Source organism: Chelonoidis abingdonii, chromosome 4, assembly GCF_003597395.2.
Source record: "Chelonoidis abingdonii isolate Lonesome George chromosome 4, CheloAbing_2.0, whole genome shotgun sequence".
In the NCBI taxonomy this organism is placed as follows: Eukaryota; Metazoa; Chordata; order Testudines; family Testudinidae; genus Chelonoidis; species Chelonoidis abingdonii.
Window position 1 is genome coordinate 30,118,531 of NC_133772.1, and position 19,587 is coordinate 30,138,117.

The 19,587-nt window shown below is 45.0% G+C and overlaps 1 protein-coding gene across 1 annotated transcript in view; it reads left to right on the forward strand.

Moving 5' to 3' along the window:
* LOC116817008 (membrane-spanning 4-domains subfamily A member 15-like) overlaps nucleotides 1-18,812 on the forward strand; it is a 36,719-nt gene extending 17,907 nt beyond the window's left edge. The window contains exons 5-9 of the mRNA XM_075066001.1: nucleotides 209-328; nucleotides 2,149-2,205; nucleotides 12,338-12,451; nucleotides 13,492-13,605; nucleotides 18,505-18,812. Of these exons, the coding sequence (XP_074922102.1) occupies nucleotides 209-328; nucleotides 2,149-2,205; nucleotides 12,338-12,451; nucleotides 13,492-13,605; nucleotides 18,505-18,633 (534 nt within the window). The 3' untranslated portion in view covers nucleotides 18,634-18,812. The remainder of the gene's footprint in view (nucleotides 1-208; nucleotides 329-2,148; nucleotides 2,206-12,337; nucleotides 12,452-13,491; nucleotides 13,606-18,504) is intronic.
* The last annotated feature ends 775 nt before the right edge of the window (nucleotides 18,813-19,587 follow it).

Genomic DNA, 19,587 nt, shown 5'->3' on the forward strand with positions numbered 1-19,587 from the left:
AATTGGTTTGACAAACTGAAATGAAATGTTTCAACATTTCCAAACTGATTTTTTCAGATTTTGAATTAAACAGCTGTCAAAAGACCAGAATTTCCCACAGGATGGGAATTCCAATTTATGATCAGCTCTGCTCAGGACATTGTGCACTGCTCTTTCACAAGATGGCAAGGAATTGGCTCATTTTTGCTGCCCCATTCTCTTCCCACAGGCCATCCAGATCCTGACTGGGCTGATGCACATTGGCTTTGGGGGTGTGTCTGCAGTTTTCGTCGAATACTACTTTTCCATCTCCATTCTTGGAGGGTACCCCTTCTGGGGAGGACTTTTTGTGAGTAGAATAAATGGAAGCATCTATGAAATGATAGCATGGCCACATAGATATATAATCATTTTCTATGATTAATGTTGTGCTGATATATGAAGCCTATAGCAATACAGATAAGACAAACATAGGGCAAGACAGACACTTTCAGGATCTTAATGCACTTTCTAAATATGAGTGAACTAAACTTAATAAAACACTAGTGAGTTAGATATTATTTTCCCCATTTTACAGATGGGAATCCTGAGGCACCAAGGGGCTAGTGGAGTCACCCAAGGTAATGCAGTTGAATTGTGTCAGCACTTGGTATAGAATCCAAATCTCAAGATTCTTCCCCATGTACTTCAAACTTGTTCTACGTATCAAGAGACAATGCAGACTGTAGCTATGGTCATTGATAAGTAACAAATACCTGGTACCTCTTTACCAAAAGAAACCTACAAAGGCAAAGAGGCAGCATGTGGTCCACTCAAGAACCTGCAGCAGATGTCATTTGACTGGAATATAGTAGAACGTTAGTCCATCCAAACTGGCACTTAGTCTGCTGTCACACTTCCTGCTGTCACTTGGTAGATCATTGGCCCATCTAATGTGCTGACCCATTTCCTGCCATTGCTGAGCGGATCGTTAGTTTGCTGTCCTGCAGCAAGCAGTGCCCCAGGCTAGGCGTCAAAAATCCTTCCCCACATGCCACCTTAGTCCCCCAATAAAACCCTCTCACACGCTCTTGAAAGACAGGTGCCTTCCACCAGCTATCAGACCTGAGTGCCACTCTCACAACCCCTGCTACCAACTTTGTCTGTTCTACATGTCAAGTATCCTGGCATTTTGACAATCTGCTAACCCTGTTCACCAAAACTGTCTTGTTGAGCTGGTGTTAAGGGCCAAGCTTCTGTGAAGTCCCTGCCTTAGCCTCTCTGCTGGGCTGATGTTGGCACTCAGACATCCATGAAGTCATTGGCTCAGCACTTCTGCCTACTTGGCTGATGTCAAGGCCCAGGCCTTTGTGAGGTCACTGACTGAGCCCTTCTAGCTTACTAAGGTGAGGTCAAGGCTCAGGTCTCCATTCCTTTGCGACACCCTTGGCTGAACTGGGCCTTATTAGGGTTTGTCTGCCTTGAATGGAGGGAGGGGAAAAACCTTGGTGGATCAGCAAAAAGGACAAATCTCCTGCCAGGTTCCAAACCAGGGACCATTCAACTGTCAAGTGAAAATGGTGACTGATCCACTACAGAAAACAGAGTATGGAGGTGACAGTAGGGGGGCACTGCAGGTCTGGACTGAGATGTGTTAGCACAGCTGGAAGTCTAGGGAGCACAGCACTGGAACAGCTGGGGGTACTGCAGGTCAGGCTTGAGATGTGGAGATGCTCATATACTATGGCGATGGAAGTACTATACAATCTCCATAGGCAGAGACATAGGCAGGGGATGGCACAGCTGCACTGAGTGGAAGGTGGGGTAAGGAACCTGGTGACTTTCTGAGCTCTTCTCAGGACCATCCAGTCACTGCTCTATTTATGGGGAGAAGATCAAGTTCAGTTGTCAAAAAGGAGCAAGAACTCAGAAGGAGGAGAGAAGAGGAGGAGAATCTGGGAGGAAGGATTATGACACGGGTGCCACCTTAACTGGATTTAGATGAACATGGATGGCAGCATTATTAGATGGAAACTGCTCTCCAACACTTGATATAATTATTATGACTGCCCCTGCTGAGGGAAGTGTGTCATTCTTTCCCTTTGCTTCCATCACATACAGCTTGTCTCGGAGGAGTGATCGTTCTTGTAAGTGTGATGTGTGAATGATGGTTTTCTCTTTCCTGGGCAGTTCATCATTTCTGGATCCCTCTCGGTTGCAGCTGAGAATCGTGGCAACATCTGTCTGGTAAGTTTCTAGAGAATATTCCCTTTCCTTTCCTAACTGGAGTGGGGGAGTGGGTGGGGAGATTCTCAGAGTTTATCTGTGCTTCACCCAGGGCACTATCGAGGAAGAGAGTTGCTGATGAGAGAGCAGAGAGCTTGTTAATCAAGAACATGGAAAAGGAATGTTTAAAAGGGAGAAGGTGGGTGAGGTAATATCATTTATTGAACCAACTTGTGCTGGAACACGTGTTGGAGAGGAAGATGGAAGAGAAAAATAGGGAGCTGAAAGAGAAAAGGGGATATTTTAAATGACTCCCTGCTGTCTGCCTCAGTATTTTTAGCAGCAGCTTGTGGCCCAACAACTACCTTCAATTTTTCTATTGACTAATAAACCTCAATTAGAAGCCCAATAGAAAAGAAAAGTAGAAAGTAAGGGTACGTCTACACTACAGGATTATTCCGATTTTACATAAACCGGTTTTGTAAAACAGATTGTATAAAGTCAAGTGCACGCAGCCACATTAAGCACATTAATTCGGTGGTGTGCGTCCATGGTCTGAGGCTAGCATCGATTTCTGGAGCGTTGCACTGTGGGTAGCTATCCCGTAGCTATCCCATAGTTCCCGCAGTCTCCCCCACCCATTGGAATTCTTGATTGAGACCCCAATGCATGATGGTGCAAAAACAGTGTCGCGGGTGATTCTGGGTAAATGTCTTGACTCATTCCTTCCTCCGTGAAAGCAACGGCAGACAATCATTTCGCGCCCTTTTTCCCTGGATTGCCCTGGCAGATGCCATAGCACAGTAACCATGGAGCCTGTTCAGCTTTTTTTTACTGTCACCGTAAGTCTACTGGATATTGCTAACAGAGGCGGTACTGCAGCGCTACACAGCAGCATTTATTTGCCTTTGCAAGATAGCAGAGGCAGTTATCAGTTGTTCTGTACTATCTGCCATGCCATTGTAAATTGGCAATGAGATGATGGTTATCAGTCATTCTGTACCATCTGCTACTGCCATGGGTGCCCCTGGCTGAGGTTGGCGGGGGGTGCAAAGACAAAAATGGGAATGACTCCCTGAGTCAATTCCTTCTTTACGGTGTCTAAAAACAGAGTCAGTCCTGCCTAGAATATGGTGCAAGTGTCCTAGAGAACCAGAGAGCACAGCCGCTCCATGTCAGATCCTGCAGAAATGATGAGCTACATGCCATTCTAGGGGGTGCCCCTGCAACAACCCCACCCTTTGCTTCCCTGGTCCCCTATCCCTCCTGGGATATCTTGGCAGTTATCCCCCCATTTGAATGACGAATTAATAAAGAATGCATGATTTTGAAACAACAATGACTTTATTGCCTCTGCAAACGGAGATCAAAGTGGGGAGGGGAGTGCGGTTGGCTTACAAGGAAGTAGAGTGAATCAAGGGGGCGGGTGTTCATTAAGGAGAAACAAACAGAACTTTCACAAACAGAAGAGACGATGATGGCTCAATTTTGTCTGCCCCATTCTCTTCCCACCGGCCATCAGAATCTGATGGGCTTGATGGCACATTGGCTTTCTGGGGTGTGTCTTGGCAGTTTCGTCGAAATACTACTTTCCATCTCCACTTCTTGGGGGAGGGTCCCCTTTCTGGGGAGGGACCTTTTTGTAGAGTAGACATAAATGGAAGCATCCTATGAAATGAAGACATGGCCAACGAATAGAATATATAATCATTCTACTATGATATCATGTTGTAGCTGATATATGAGTAGCTATAGCAATACATAAGAAAACATAGGGGAGATCAGACACTTTCAGGATCTTAATGCACTTTCTAATATGATGAACTAAACTTTAAAACACTAGTGAGGTAGATATTATTTTTCCCCATTTTACAGATGGAACCCGAGGCAAACAAGGGGCCTAGTGGAGTCACCCAGGTAATGCCAGTAATTGGTAGCACCTTGGTATGATCATCTCAATAGAATCTTCCCCATGTACTTTAAACTTGTTCTAAGTATAAGAGACAAATGCAGACTGTAGCTGAATGGTCATATAGTATTCAAGGACATACCTGACCTCTATTACCAAAAGACCTACAAAGGCAAAGAGGCAGCATGTTGGTTCCACTCATAGAAACCTGCAGCAGATGTCATTTGATGAAATATAGTAGAACGTAGTCCATCCAAACTGGCACTTAGTCTGGCTGTCACAGCTTCCTGTGTCACTGTAGATCATGGCCGCCATCTAATTCTGACCATTTCCCTGCCATTGCTGAGGCGGATGTTAGTTTGCTGTCCTGCAGCAAGCAGTGCCAAGGGCTTAGGCCCGTCTAAAAAAATCCTTCCCACATGCCACATTGGTCCCCCAAGAAACCTCTCACCCGCTTTGAAAAGACAGGTGGCTTCCACCAATGACTATCAACCGAGTGCCTTCACACCCTGCTACCAACTTTCTGTGTTTCTACATGTCAAGTATCCTGGCAATTTTGACATCTTGTAACCTTGTTCACCAAACTGTTTGTTGAGCTGGTGTTAAGGGCCCAAGTCTCCTGTGAAGTTCCTGCCTTAGCTCTCTGCTGGCTGATGGTTGGCACTCAGACATCCATGGAGTCTTGGCTCAGCACTTCTGCCTACTTGGCCTGAGTCAAGGCCAGGCCTTTGGTGAGGTCACTGACTGAAGCCCTTCTCAGCTTACCTAAGGTGAGGTCAAGGCTCAGGTCTTCGCATTCCTTTGCGACAACCCTTGGCGAACTGGGCCTTATTAGGGTTTGTCTGCTTTGAATGGAGGGGAGGTGGAAAAACCGTGTGAATCAGCAAAAAGGAACAATTTATCTGCCAGGTTCCATACCCAGGGACCAATTCAACTTGTCAAGTGAAAAGGGTGACTGATCCACTACGAAAACAGAGTCTGGAGGTGAACAGTACGGGGGCGACTGCAGGTCTGTGACTGAGATGTGTTTAGACACAGCTGGAAGTCTAGGGAGCACAGCATGGACAGACTGGGGGTACTGCCAGGTCAGGCCTTTGAAGAGTGGAGATGCCTCATATACTATGGCGATGAAGTATATACAATCTCCATAGGCAGAGACATAGGCAGGCGATGGCACAGCTGCACTGAGTGGAAGGTGGGGTAAGGAACCTGGTGACTTTCTGAGCTCTTTCTCAAGGAACCAGCCAGTCACTACTCTATTTATGGGAGAAGATCAAGTTCGTTGTCAAAAGGAGCAAGACTCAGAAGGAGGAGAAAGAGAGAGGCGAGAATCTGGGAGAAGGATTATGAACGGGTGCCACGTTAACTGGATTTAGATGAACATGGATGGCAGCATTATTAGATGGAAACTGCTCTCAACACTTGATATACTTATTATGATTGCCCTGCTGAGGGAGTGGTGTCATTCTTCCCTTTGGCTTCCATCACATACAGCTTGTCTCGGAGGAGTGATCGTTCTTGTAAGTGTGATGTGTGAATGAGGGTTTTCCTCTTCCTGGGCAGTTCATCATTTCTGGATCCCTCTCGGTTGCAGCTGAGAATCGTGGCAACATCTGTCTGGTAAGTTCTAGAGATATTCCTTTCCTTCTAACTGGGAGTGGGAGTGGGTGGGGAGAATTCTCAGAGTTTATCTGTGCTTCACCCAGGGCACTATCGAGGAAGAGAGTTGCTGATGAGAGAGCGAGAGAGCTTGTTATTCAAGAACATGGAAAAGGAAGTTTAAAAGGGAGAGGTGGGTGAGGTATATCATTATTGAACCAACTTGTGCTGGAACACGTGTCTGGAGAGGAAAGATGGAAGAGAAAAATAGGGAGCTGAAAGAGAAAGGGATATTTTTAAATGACTCCCTGCTGTCTGCCTCAGTATTTAGCAGCAGCTTTGTGCCCAACACTACCTTCAATTTTTCTATTGACTATAAACCCAATTAGAAGCCCAATAGAAAAGAAAGTAGAAAGTAAGGGTAGTCTACACTAACGGATATTCCGATTTACATAAACCGGTTGTAACAGATTGTATAAGTCAAGTGCACGCAGCCACATTAAGCACATTAATTCGGTGGTGTGCGTCCATGGTCTGAGGCTAGCATCGATTTCTGGAGCGTTGCACTGTGGTAGCTATCCGTAGCTATCCATAGTTCCCGCAGTCCTCCCCACCCATTGGAATTCTTGATGTGAGACCCAATGCATGATGGTGCAAAACAGTGCGCGGGTGATTCTGGGTAACATGTCTTGACTTCATTCCTTCCTCCGTGAAAGCAACGGCAGACAATCATTTCGCGCCCTTTTTCCTGGATTGCCCTGGCAGATGCCATAGCACAGTAACCATGGAGCCTGTTCAGCTTTTTTTTACTTGTCACCGTAGTCTAACTGGATATTGCTAACAGAGGCGGTACTGCAAGCGCTACACACAGCATTTAATTGCCTTGCAAGATAGCAGAGGCAGTTATCAGTTGTTCTGTAACTATCTGCCATGCCATTGTAAATTGGCAATGAGATGATGGTTATCAGTCATTCTGACACATCTGCTACTGCATGGGATGTCCCCTGGCTGAGGTTTGGCGGGGGGCAAAGACAAAAATGGGAAATGACTCCCTAGTCAATTCCTTCTTTTACGGTGTCTAAAACAGAGTCAGCCTGCCTAGACATATGGTGCAAGTGTCCGAGAGACCAGAGAGCACAGCCGCTCCATGTCAGATCTGCAGAAAGATGAGCTACATGCCATTCTAGGGGGTGCCCTGCAACAACCCCACCCTTTGCTTCCCTGGTCCCCCAACCCTCCTGGGCTACATTGCATGTCCCCCATTTGTGTGAATGAAGTAAAAGAATGCAGAAAAGAACACTGACTTGTTAGTGAGATAAAATGAGGGGGAGGCTAGCCTCAGCCGCCATGATATCCAGGCAGGACATTAAATGGTGCAGGAGAGAGGATCCCAGCATCCCGCTACTTGATAGTCCAGGCAGTGTAGAGTCTTTTCTTTTCAACATGAAAGAGAGGGGGCTGATGGAGCTCAGCCCCCAGTTGCTATGATGAGACAGTTATAGCTGTTCTGTACACAACCTGGGAATGATCGGGATCATTCCTATTTTTACCCAGGTGCCCCTGGCCGACCTCACCTGAGCCAGCCAGGAGCACTCATGGGCTGATGAATGACGACGGATAGCAATCATATTGTACCATCTGCCACAGGGGAGGGGAGGGGAGAGGATACTGCTGTTCACTGCCACAGCATCGCGTCTACCAGCAGCATGCAGTAGACATAGGGTGACATTAAAAAAAGTCAAGAAACAATTTTTTTCCCTTTTCTTTCATGGTGGGGGAGGGGGGTTGTAGTGGGGCAGATTGGCCCCACTCCCTGTGAGAATGGGCTGGGGCAGGCCAGGGAGCCTGCGCAGCCCAGGAGCCAATTAGAAAAGGGTTTATCGGGAGCCAATCAGGGCCCAGATTATAGACAGTCAATCAGGGCCAGGCTCAGAGGTATATAAAGGCTGCCCAGAGTAGGAGCAGTTGGTCTGTCCCAGGCCTTCGAAGGGAGAAGGTCAGTCTCCAAGCGGGGGAGACTAGCACCACGGACAGCGCAGCGCAGCGCAGCGCTGGGCAGGCTCAGGGCGGTTAGAAGGCTCTAGCCCCTAGCCGCCAGGCTGCAGGCCTTGAGGGAAAGGGCCTAGTGGGTGCAAGGGGCCGTAGGGGAAGCGGCCCAGGGAAACAGGCTGAGGAGCAAAGAGAGGAGGACAGCGAGGCTAACGCCAGAGGGTCCCTGGGCTGGGACCCAGAGTAGAGGGCGGGCCTGGGTCCCACCCCACTTCCTCCTTGCGGTACATCCAGTCACTGGGCATTACAGACCACACCAGATCCCTGCCAAGAGGGATTAGATTCTGAGGGCAGGTGGTTGCACATGAAGGCTTGACTGGAGGACTGCTGACGATCGAGCCCCGGAAGGGAGTGCCGATGGACTAAAGGGCACTGCCAGAGGTCAGTGGCCTCAAAGGGGACGCTGCCGAGCAAGGAGCGACGTGGGTCCAGAGACGCCGATCAGAGGGCAGAATAACGGACGGGACACCACCAGGAGGGGGCGCTCCACTGGACAGAGCTAATTCCCAGAGTTACCAGCAGGAGGCGCCAGGTGGTGAGTCCCGACCCGTTTACAGGGGTAAATTAACGAGCTATACCCTGAACCACCCCGGACAATGTGTTTGACCCTACAGGCATTGGGAGCTCAGCCAAGAATGCAAATACTTTTTGGAGACTACTGGGGACTGTGGGATAGCTGGAGTCCTCAGTACCCCCTCCCTCCTTCCATAAGCGTCCATTTGATTCTTTGGCTTTCCGTTATGCTTGTCACGCAGCACTGTGCTGTGGACTCTATATCATAGCCTGGAGATTTTTTTCAAATGCTTTGGCATTTCGTCTTCTGTAACGGAGCTCTGTTAGAACAGATTTGTCTCCCCATACAGCGGTCAGATCCAGTATCTCCCTTATGGTCCATGCTGGAGCTCTTTTTGGATTTGGGACTGCATTGCCACCCGTGCTGATCAGAGCTCCACACTGGGCAAACAGAAAATGAAATTCAAAAGTTCGCGGGGCTTTTCCTGTCTACTTGGCCACTGCATCCGAGTTCAGATTGCTGTCCAGAGCGGTCACAATGGTGCATTGTGGGATACCGCCCGGAGGCCAATACTGTCAATTTGCGGCCACATTAACCCTAACCCGATATGGTAATACTGATTTCAGCGCTACTCCTCTCATTGGGGAGGAGTACAGAAACCAGTTTAAAGAGCCCTTTATATCGATTTAAAGGGCCTCGTTGTGTGGACGGGTGCAGCGTTAAATTGGTTTAACGCTGCTAAAATCAGTTTAAATGCATAGTGTAGACCAGGCCTAAGAAAGTAGAGCTGCAAACAGCTGCTGAAAAGGGAGCCAGGCTACCAGGGAACAAAAGAAAGACAAAGGGTCCAGGGAGTCTGCAAAAAAGGGGAAATTTAGAAGAATTAAAGTAGCCAGAAATATATTCAAAATAGTAAAGAGAAAGGGACTTCCAGTGAGGCCCCTATGGAGCAGAGCACTAAGTATCTGTGAGACTTTAGGATGTGCTAAAAATTAAGCACATGTTTAAGTGCTTTCCTGAAGGAGACCTACAGCAGATCAAAAAATAGAGGAATAAATGAAAAATGTTGCAGAAATTTTTTCACCATTCCCCCTCCTCAAAAACATTCATGTCAATGAAATTTTGAACATTGCAACCAGCTCTGCCTCTTACCTTTTACCTGCTATTTTCTTTTCTCTGCATAGTAGGAACAGTCTTTACTAAGTGGAAAGACACATTGTATAATTCACCCCATAAGCCATACTCTGATAACAATGAGACACTCCTGGAAATATATTAGCTACATATTGGCAGGCTTTGCAGGTGACTAAGGGCTGCAATAGCCAATTGCTATGGTTTATTGCTATGGTTTATTGGTTCTGATAAGTGAACTTCTAAAGTGTGACAGTCTTGTATCAGGGTTCCCTTCCCACTCTGAACTCTAGGGTACAGAGATGTGGGGACTGGCCTGAAAGACCCCCTATGCTTATTTCTACCATCTTAGGTTAAAAACTTCCCCAAGGCACACATCCTTTCCTTGTCCTTGGATGGTATTGCTGCCACCACCAAGTGATTTAGACAAAAATTCAGGAAAAGGGTCACTTGGAGTCCCTATTCTCTCAAAATATTCCCCCAAGCCCCTTCACCCCCTTTCCTGGGGAAGCTTGAGAATAATATACAATGAGAGCATAGACCAAGCCCCTTGGTTTTTAGGACACTGAAAATCAATCAAGTTCGTAAAAGAATTTTATTTATAAAAAAAGTAAGAGAATCACACCTGCAAAATCAGGATGGAAGGTAACTTTACAGGGTAAATAAAAAGATTTAAAACACAGAGGATTCCCCTCTGACTCTGCTTCCCAGTTACAAAACAGGAATGAAATTACCTCTTAGCATAGGGAAAATTCACAAGCTAAAACAAAAGATAATCTAACACATTTCCTTGCCTTACTTACAATTTTTGTAATCTTAGATGCTCATTTCAGGTATGTTGTCAGGAGATGTTTTACCTGCCTGGTCTCTCTCTCTCCATCCAGAGAGGGAACAAACAAAGAGAGCACAAACAAAACCTCCCCTCCATTTAAAAGTATCTTCTTTTCTTATTGGTCCTTTTGGTCAGGTGCCAACCAGGTTATCTGAGCTTCTTAACCCCTTACAGGTAAAGATTCCGTACAGCTACCTAGGAGGGATTTTATACAACCCTTAACTGTATCTATATGGCAGCTTGGCTTGTATGAAGCCCTAAAATTCAGGCAGTTCTTTTGAACTCCCAAAATTACATAGGCAATGAAATTGCATTTTTAAGTGAATGCAGTGCTTATAAGAGGTCCTAAGACAGAAAAATCAAGCTCTCTATTTACCCTGGAACATACACAGCATGTGTAAGTGACTGTTAAACCAGCCACAGGGCTTAGAACTTGGGAACCTTCAGCACTAGAAGGAAAAGTCTCTACTACTTGAGCTAGCAGATGGGGAGCCTTAAATGGCTTTCATGTGTCTCAGCTGCTAGAGGCAGACAAGAACTCCACCCTGTCCTAGCATGGCTTGCATATGGACAGTGCAACATTAGTCTCAAACCACCTCACCCCAGGCCTGCTGGGACCGCCTCCTAAGGCATCCAAATCAGCAGTCCAATCCAGTCAGTTCTTGGCCTCTCTTTTACAGCCAAAAAGGGGATCAGAGTGGAGGACACTGTCCAAATTCTTGTAGATTCTTGTCCAAATAGGAACTGGACTGATACGTCCAGCCCCCTTCATGTAATCCGCGAAATGTCAAATGGGAGCAATTTTTTGTCACTAGGCTGGGTTGGAGCTGGTCACGGAGAGGTAAAAGGCCCCAAATCCAGTTACAATTTCCCCAAGAAGAATCAGGTTTTTTGTTCATGAATGTTCTAGTATTTCCAGGGGGAGGCGTTGGGCTTTTTTTTTTTTTTTTTTGGATGAAGAAAAAATACCCCTGGAGAAAGGCCATGCTGTTCTCATGACATCTCCCCATTCTCAGTCCTAGCTGAAGTACAGAATTGTGGCAAGATCAAAGCATAAGCTAGTGGTGCTGAACTGAGAGCCAGTAGAGCTGAGTTGATTCCTCACTTTTCCGGTAACCTTCGGCAATTCCTTTCACCTTTCCATGTTTCATTATCTCTCTTGTGTCTTTAGATCATAAACTCTTTGGGGAAGGGACTGTATATGTATGTGTATACAGTGCCCAGCACAATGAAGAACCCATCTCAGTTGGAACCTCTAGCCGTTATCATAATATGAGTCAGCCAGGCTTTTATCTAACTTTCCTAAAGAAGTGCAGAGTTTGAGTTGAGTGTAAGGGTTCAGGGCTGGTTCTTATATCTTTTCTCTATTACATTTTTATTATAATTTTTCAAAATATATATACAGAATAAAAAACTATATATAAACTTCTCATAATATATTAACCAGTTGCTACCTAATCTTAGCTGTACTTGAAACATTTAATTATGTATATGTATATCTATATAATATGAATGGTTAAAATATAAATCAATTATTTGTATTATACAATTTACAAACAAACAAAATTTGTTTATCAAAATTCAATTAGTTAAAGCAAAATTATTAAGTTAACCTAAAGAATAAAAGCAAAGTTCAGAAGAGGGAGATAGAGATGGGGAGGAATGAAATGGGTAAAGAGGAGGGGGAAGTAAGGGAGCCCATTTGTTTTAACAGGATCATTCAGATACTTCCAAGTGAGCATCCCATATCTCTGAGAATTTTGGTGTCTGTTACAGTACACACGTCTTTCCATGGTGACAACGCTTATGATATCTATGCTCCAGTCATCAATTTTATTTTTTTGGACTTTCATGCTTGTAGTATGTGTCTTTTAGCAATTATAGTGCTCTGCTTAGCCAAAGTTTTTCAGACTTATTCAGCTTCCAATAAGTTGAAAATTACATTTTTGGCTTGTAATACAATTTTATCTGATAGAAAAAAAGTGACTCTGCAATTAAGTTCCGCCCAAAACATAAGAGTGTAGGAGCATTCACGGAACACATAGATGAGCTGGTTCTTACTTCAACCAAACCTGTTCTCTGCCTACACACAGCCTAACTCTTTGCATGTCTCTTTCAGGTGAGAGGCAGCCTGGGAATGAACATCACTAGTGCCATCTTCTCAACCATTGGGATAGTTCTCTTCCTAACAGAGCTGATTATTAATGTGTCAGATTACAGGCACGACTATGAGGTATATCTTGTTAAATTGCCAGACTCTGCCGTAGAATCATAGAAATGTAAGACTGGGACCTCAAGAGGTCATCCAGTCCATCCCCCTGCAGAGAGGCAGCATTAAGTCTACCTGGAGCATCCCTAACAGGTGTGTTGTTTAAAATACCAGGTGCCTGGAATTGTCTCAAGCCTTTGACCCCAAGGTAGAAACTATCCATGCATTCAGCTCCAGACTTTCTTATTTGGTTCTGCTTGATAAAGCCAGTGTAAAAACTCCTGCTCATATCAAATATCAGGCAGGGACCATGTTTTTCTTGTTTTGTACAACACCTAGCATAACAGGATCCTGGTCCATGAGTGGGGTTTCCAGCTGCTATCAACATATAAATTAATAATAACTCCATTGATTTCAGCAGGCATAGGATTGAACTCCAATGTCTGTTTTATTTTATTTAATCCCACTTTGCACAGATGGGGACACTGAGGTACAGGGGAGTGAAGCCACTTTTCCAAAGTCACGGGCAAGCTAGTGGCAGATCTTGGAACCAAATCCAGCTCTTCCGAGTTGTAGTCCAATATTTCATCTGCTAGGCCACACGGCCTTCCCTGGATCCAGGCTCTATGATCCTCCATCTTGACAAATGGCTGCATCACGGGGGCGCAGCTCCCTGCAGACCCAGGAGAAAACAGAATCCTATGATCTCCTGACAGTGGTGTGGCTCCATGTGTCACAATTACCAGGGTTGCTGAGTAGTTTGAATGAGGATAGTTCTGTGTGACTAGGAAGAGAGAAGAACCAGGACTGCATTTCTGCATTTCCAGAATTGGACTCCCCAGTGCATCCCCTTACGGCAGCCTTGTGTTACCTCTAGCAGTCAAGAGTAATTAGAATCCCCTGTGGTTTTATGCCTGGGGGGAGGGAAGAACCAGGACTGGACTTCTGCATCCCCAGAAGTGGGAAAAGAGGATTTTTTTATGCACCTCACAGCAGCCTTGTGCAATGTTACACCTCTAAGAGTCAAAATTAATTAGCATACCCTGTGGTTTTATGCTCCCCAGAGTGCTGGGAAGGGGATCACGATCATGCTGTTCTTGATGACCATCCTGGAGTTCTCCATCGCTGTCTCAACCTCGTACTTTGCATCCCAAGCCATCTGCTATACCCCCAGCCCCGTGAGTCTTTCAGCTTTCAAACAAGACATGAGTCAGAGCATGTGGTGAAAGGAAGGGAAGATATTTGCCTGAATAAAGGGCCTTCCCTGATGGGAGGAGTGTCCATGGGGAAGGGCCTGAATGTGTAAGAGGGAGGTAGTAAAGGAGGAAATGACAGCCCCTGATTTAGTCCTGGTTGAAAATTTTGTCAAATCATTTTTTGGATGGGAAACTGGGGTTTCAACTATATGAGAATTTTAGCAGAAAGCACCTGCTTTCCATAGAAAATATTGCTATTTTGCCAAAACACTGACCACCAGAAAACTAGGGCAGTGAAATGATTAAAAAATTAATAGTGATTAAAAAAATTAATGGCATTAATTGCACTGTTAAACAATAACAGAATACCATTTATTTAAATATTTGTTGATGTTTTTCACATTTTCAAATATATTGATTTCAATTACAATGCAGAATACAAAGTGTACAGTGCTCACTTTATATTTATTTTTATGATAAATATTTACACTGTAAAAAAACAAGAAATTGTATTTCAATTCACTTAATACAGGTACTGTAGTGCAATCTGTTTATCATGAAAGTTGAACTTACAATGTAGAATTATGTACATAAAAAATAACTGCGCTCAAAAAAAACCCAATGTCAAACTTTAGAGCCTGCAAGTCCACCTAGTCCTACTTCTTGTTCAACCAGTCACTCAGACAAACAAGCTTGTTTACATTTGCGGGAGATAATGCTGCTCACTTCTTGTTTACAATGTCACCTGAAAGTGAGAACAGATGTTCACATGGCACTGTTGTAGCTGACATCACAAGATATTTACGTGCCAGATGTATTAAAGATTCATATGTCCGTTCACGCTTTGACCACCATTGCATGGGACATGCATCCATGCTGATGACACGTTCTGCTTGATAATCATCGAAAGCAGTGCAGACTGACACATGTTCATTTTCATCATCTGAGTCAGATGCCACCAGCAGAAGGTTGATTTTCTATTTTGGTTGTTTGGGTTCTGTAGTTTCTGCATAGGAGTGTTGCTTTTTTAAGACTTCTGAAAGCATGCTCCTTACCTTGTCCTTCTCAGATTTTGGAAGGCACTTCAGATCCTTAAATCTTGTGTCGAGTGCTGTAGCTATCTTTAGAAATCTCACATTGTTACCTTGTGTTTTGTCAAATCTGCAGTAAAAGTGTGAAAATGAACAACGTGCTGGGTCATCATCCAAGACTGCTATAACATGAAATATATGGCAGAATGCAGGTAAAACACAGAGCAGGAGACATACAATTCTCCCCCAAGGAGTTCAGTCACAAATTTAATTAATGAATTATTTTTTTAACGAGCCTCATCAGCATGGAAGCATGTCCTCTGGAATGGTGGCCGAATCATGAAGCGGGTTATGAATGCTTAGCATATCTGCCATGTAAATATCATCCTACAACAATGCCATGCAAATGCCTGTTCTCACTTTCAGGTGACATCATAAATAAGAAACGGGTAGCATTATCTCCTGTAAATATAAACAAACTTGTTTGTCTTAGCGTTTGGCTGAACAAGAAGTAGGACTGAGTGGACTTGTAGGCTCTAAAGTTTTACATTATTTGTTTTTGAGTGCTCTTACATAGCAAAAAAAAATCTACATTTGTAATTTGCACTTTCACACTAGAGATTGTACTGTAGATCCTTGTAGGAGGTGAACTGAAAAATACTATTTCTTTTGTTTATCTTTTTTACAGTGCAAATATTTGTAATAAATAATAATTATATAAAATGAGCACTGTATGCTTTGTATTCTGTGTTGTAATTGAAATAGATATGTTTGAAAATGTAGAAAAACAGCCAAAAATATTTAATACATTTCAATTGATATTCTATTATTGTTTAACAGTGTGATTAAAACTGTGATTAATCACTATTAATTTTTAAAATCACGATTAATTTTTTGAGTTAATCACATGTGTTAACTGCTATTAACTGACAGCCCTACTGAAAAATAAACTATTTAGACTCAAAGTGGAACTATAGTACCTGGTGGCAGTTGTAGTTCAGCTGCCATGTGCTATCATTTTCCATTATGGGCTGTGTCTTGAGCACTTATATCTCCCATGATGCACCGTGGACAGGGACCTTTGTGACACATCCCCTCCCCTCCCAAACAAGGGGAATGTGATAAATCATGGGAGATATAGTCCAGCCAGTGAACACAGCTTATACAGGACAATGAAAGTATAAGGCACCCAAACTACAACTGCCATGAGGCACTGTGGTTCCATGTTGAATCAAAATATTTTGGTGGTTGATAGATTTTTGTTGACATTTTTGGCAGAGGAAATAACCCTATTTTCTGGCCCTTTTTACTCTGATTCCTAATGAGGCTGCTGGCACCATGATCCAAGTTACTGAATCTTTTTTTATGGGAGGGGGAAGTAATCCCAGTTTTCACTGCCACCACATTTACCTTCATTGTCAGTGTTTTAATTTCTGTGGGGCTGCATTTCATCTCCCCATTCCGGGTAGCTGGGGCGGGGGGACGGGGACGGGACAGGACTGGGATGGGGATAGGAAACTGTAACTGGGCCAGAACCTGAGCTGCAATCCCACCCTTTTGTGCCACTGAAAGTCACTGGATGTCTCCAGCGGAGAGTTACCTCGGCATGGAATTCCCCACCTGGCTGAGCCAGCTCTTACTCCCTTGGTGGAGGGGATGTATTGAGGCAGGGATGGAGTCCCTTGTGCTTCAGCAGTAACTGACAGGTGGACAACTCCTTTGGGGTCATCACCAGTCTTTGTTTTATAGCAGTTAATGGGGCTAGCATAGAACCAGCCATGGAATCATGATGCTGCAAACTCCCCTCCCAAAAGCTACTGCTGTGGACATTTCCTCCAGGGACAATGTTTCTAGCGAGACAGGAAAATAAATGAATCCAGGCAACAGGAAACTCCTTGTTTGGAATACAACTCACTGCTGTGAGGCTGATGTGACTGTGACCTTCCCAAAGGCAGGCTGGCTGCCTGCCTCCCATGCAGCAGTTCTTCTGGCCCTTCCTCTGAGCATCTTTGAAGAGTAAAGGGGGTAGCTGAGATGAGGTTAACCTTTTGATGACCTAGGAGTAGGTAGGCTCACACACTGATAAATTAATGTTTTCTCAAACTGTGTTGAAAACTGTTACGTTTTCATAAAATAAAACCCACCTGATTTTGTCTAAATTTTCCAGACATTTTTTATTTTTTTTTGGCAGAAATTCAAATACCAAAATATTTCGACAAAACCCAAAAGATTTCAGTGTAGAAATGCTGTTGTGGTGCCTAATGGGGCTGTAGGTTGAATGCCTCATGTTGCCATTCTCCTTTGTAGGCCAGGCTCCTTAGTTTGACTACAACTTCCAACATTGTCCCTCTCTTAGTGAAGGGAGGTTGTTGCATCCTGGGAGTCCCTGGTCATGGTGCATCATGGGAAATGTAGTCTAGCCAGTGAGCGTCATCTATAGCAAAGAATGGGGATATCAGTAAAACAAACTACATCTCCCATGAGGCACTGCAGCATCTCCAAATTGAACTTCTTAAGTTTTAGGACATTCACTTTTTGGATGAAAAGGTTATTTTTTCCCAGGAAACTGGATACTTTTCATGAAACAATTCACTGAGTTAAACATAAAAGTTTGGGGTTTATTTGTTGTTTTTTCCTTTGAAAATCAGCTTGTTAACAGGAAATTTTCAAGCAGACCTAGCATGGAGGGACGCTCTGTGGCATAGTGAGACCTACCACATTAACCTTTTAAGTGCCTGCAGCGAAGTGAGACTCTCCAGTGCATCGCCTCCTGCTGGTTATCCTGGGAATTAGCTCTTGTACAGCCCGGAGTGCCCTCTACTGGCTGGTGTCTCACCTGCCTCATGCCCCTGTGTCCCTCCCGGACCCCAGTTCCCTTTACCCTGGGGTTCTGCCCTCCACAGTACCCCCACTCTGGGTCTCCCTTCCCAGGGGAACCCCCAAACCTCTGCCCCACCTTGCCTCAGTAGATACTGCCATCATCATCTAGCCCCCTTTCACTGGGGCAGACTGCAGTTTGTAATGGCCACTCATCACTGGCAATGGGGTAGGACCTGCTGCCTTTGCCTGTCCCCAGGCTACACCTCTGTAGCCCCAGTACCTACTTAGGCCTTGCACAAGGCTTGCAGCCTGGGGAGTTGCCAGGCTGGAGCTCCTCAACTCCTCTTGCCTTTCCCCAGCACTTCCCTACCTCTGGTACTTTGCTCCCAGGCAGCTAGGTCCTTCTCTCTCCACCACTAAAGAGAGACTGCTCCAGCTCCTGGCCCACAGTCCTCTTATCAGGGCCAGCTGGCCCTAATTGAGCTGGCCACAGCTGTGGCTGCTTCCCCAATCAGCCTCGCGTGGCTGCTTTCAATCTCTGTTCTCCAGGAGTGGGGCAGGTGCCCCATTACAGTGCATCACGCAAACCTGCTGCAGTCAGGACCCAAGAGAACTTCTAGTTTCTGTATCCAAAATGTCATCACTATATCAAGAGACCAGGGTCATTTCTGTGACACCTGGGACCCATGCCCCTCCACAGGGAAAATCCAACCGATAGCAAGTAGGGTGTTGACAGTGATGATGGCACAGATTGATCCCTGGCATAATTCTAGTCACAGCAGGAGAGTTCCACCAGGGACGCCCCTGCCTCAGTTACAAGAACTAGAGGGATGAGGAAGATGGTGGTGGTAGTGCTGAAAAAGGTGTTGATGAAAGGGAATGGAAGAATGAGGAAGGTGATGGGGTAAGCATGGAGGACTGAGAAAAGTGATGGTGACAAAGAATGTGAAGAAGATGCGGGAGCGAGAATGGAAAGGTGAGGAAGGTGATGGTTTTGAGGGTGTGAGGACTTATCTCTTTTGTTTTGCAGACCATGTTGTTCATGCCATATGCTGCCAATGCAGACTTTGGGGTTCCTTCTGCACCAATGGTCCCTCCACCACCTTACACCAATATGGCTTATGACCCCAAAGAAGAAACTGAGCCAGGGGCCTCATAAAGAACTCCTACGAGAGATGGCTCCAGCAGCAGCTCCTCTGAGATGTAAAACTCAACCCTGTCCTGCATGATAGATCTCATTCCATTTTCTGTGTGCAGTCCTAGAACTCAGCTCCGTCACTCATCACAGAGAGAACTCGTTTTAATCAGCTTCTCCCTGGGTCTGCACCATTTGTCGAATTCACATTATGCAATGAAATAAGATGATGACTCACCAGCACTATCCAGCCCCCAGAGGCTTTGGCCCTGAATGTTTCCCCTGGCCACTTCTTCAATAAAGCTTCAAAATGGATCCCGGGTGGGTTGTTTTAAAGCGTTTGCTCTCAGATGCATACAGCACGTGTCCCTGTGTGTACATGTAGCATATAGATGTGGGGTGTGTGGGTGGATGTTTGAGTGTGCATGTGGCGCGTGCATATCCATGTGTAACTCTCACCATACACATGTGGAGCAGACGGTCTCCCTTCACCTGTATCAGACATCATAAAAACTACTATTACAACTAGCACTAATTTGCTTGGGTCGGGCCCCAACTCCTTTTACACACTTTCTTCCTTTAGAATCTGGCAGAGGCACTGAGATATAGGGCAGGAGGCAGGGGTCACAGGCCTCATGGGCATTCCCCTCCTCTCCCAGCCAGAGCTGGAGAATGGCAGAGCTGTTTCCAGGTAGAAGGGGAATAACCCCAAACCAGATGTATGTAGGTGCTGTCTGCAAAATGTTCCTTTGAAAAGAAGAAAAGGTAAAGGGGTGACTTGATCACAGTCTGAGTATGTCAAGGCTAAATCCCCACTCTGGCACTTTGAGTACAGAAGGTGGGGACTTGCAGGGATTCTAAAAATTAATACTGGCCACTCCATGACTCAGTTTTGTATTTTATTTCAATTTTATTTAATTTTTTAAAGGTTTCAAAAAATCTCAAATAAAATGAAACATTTTATTTTGGGTTGACCAA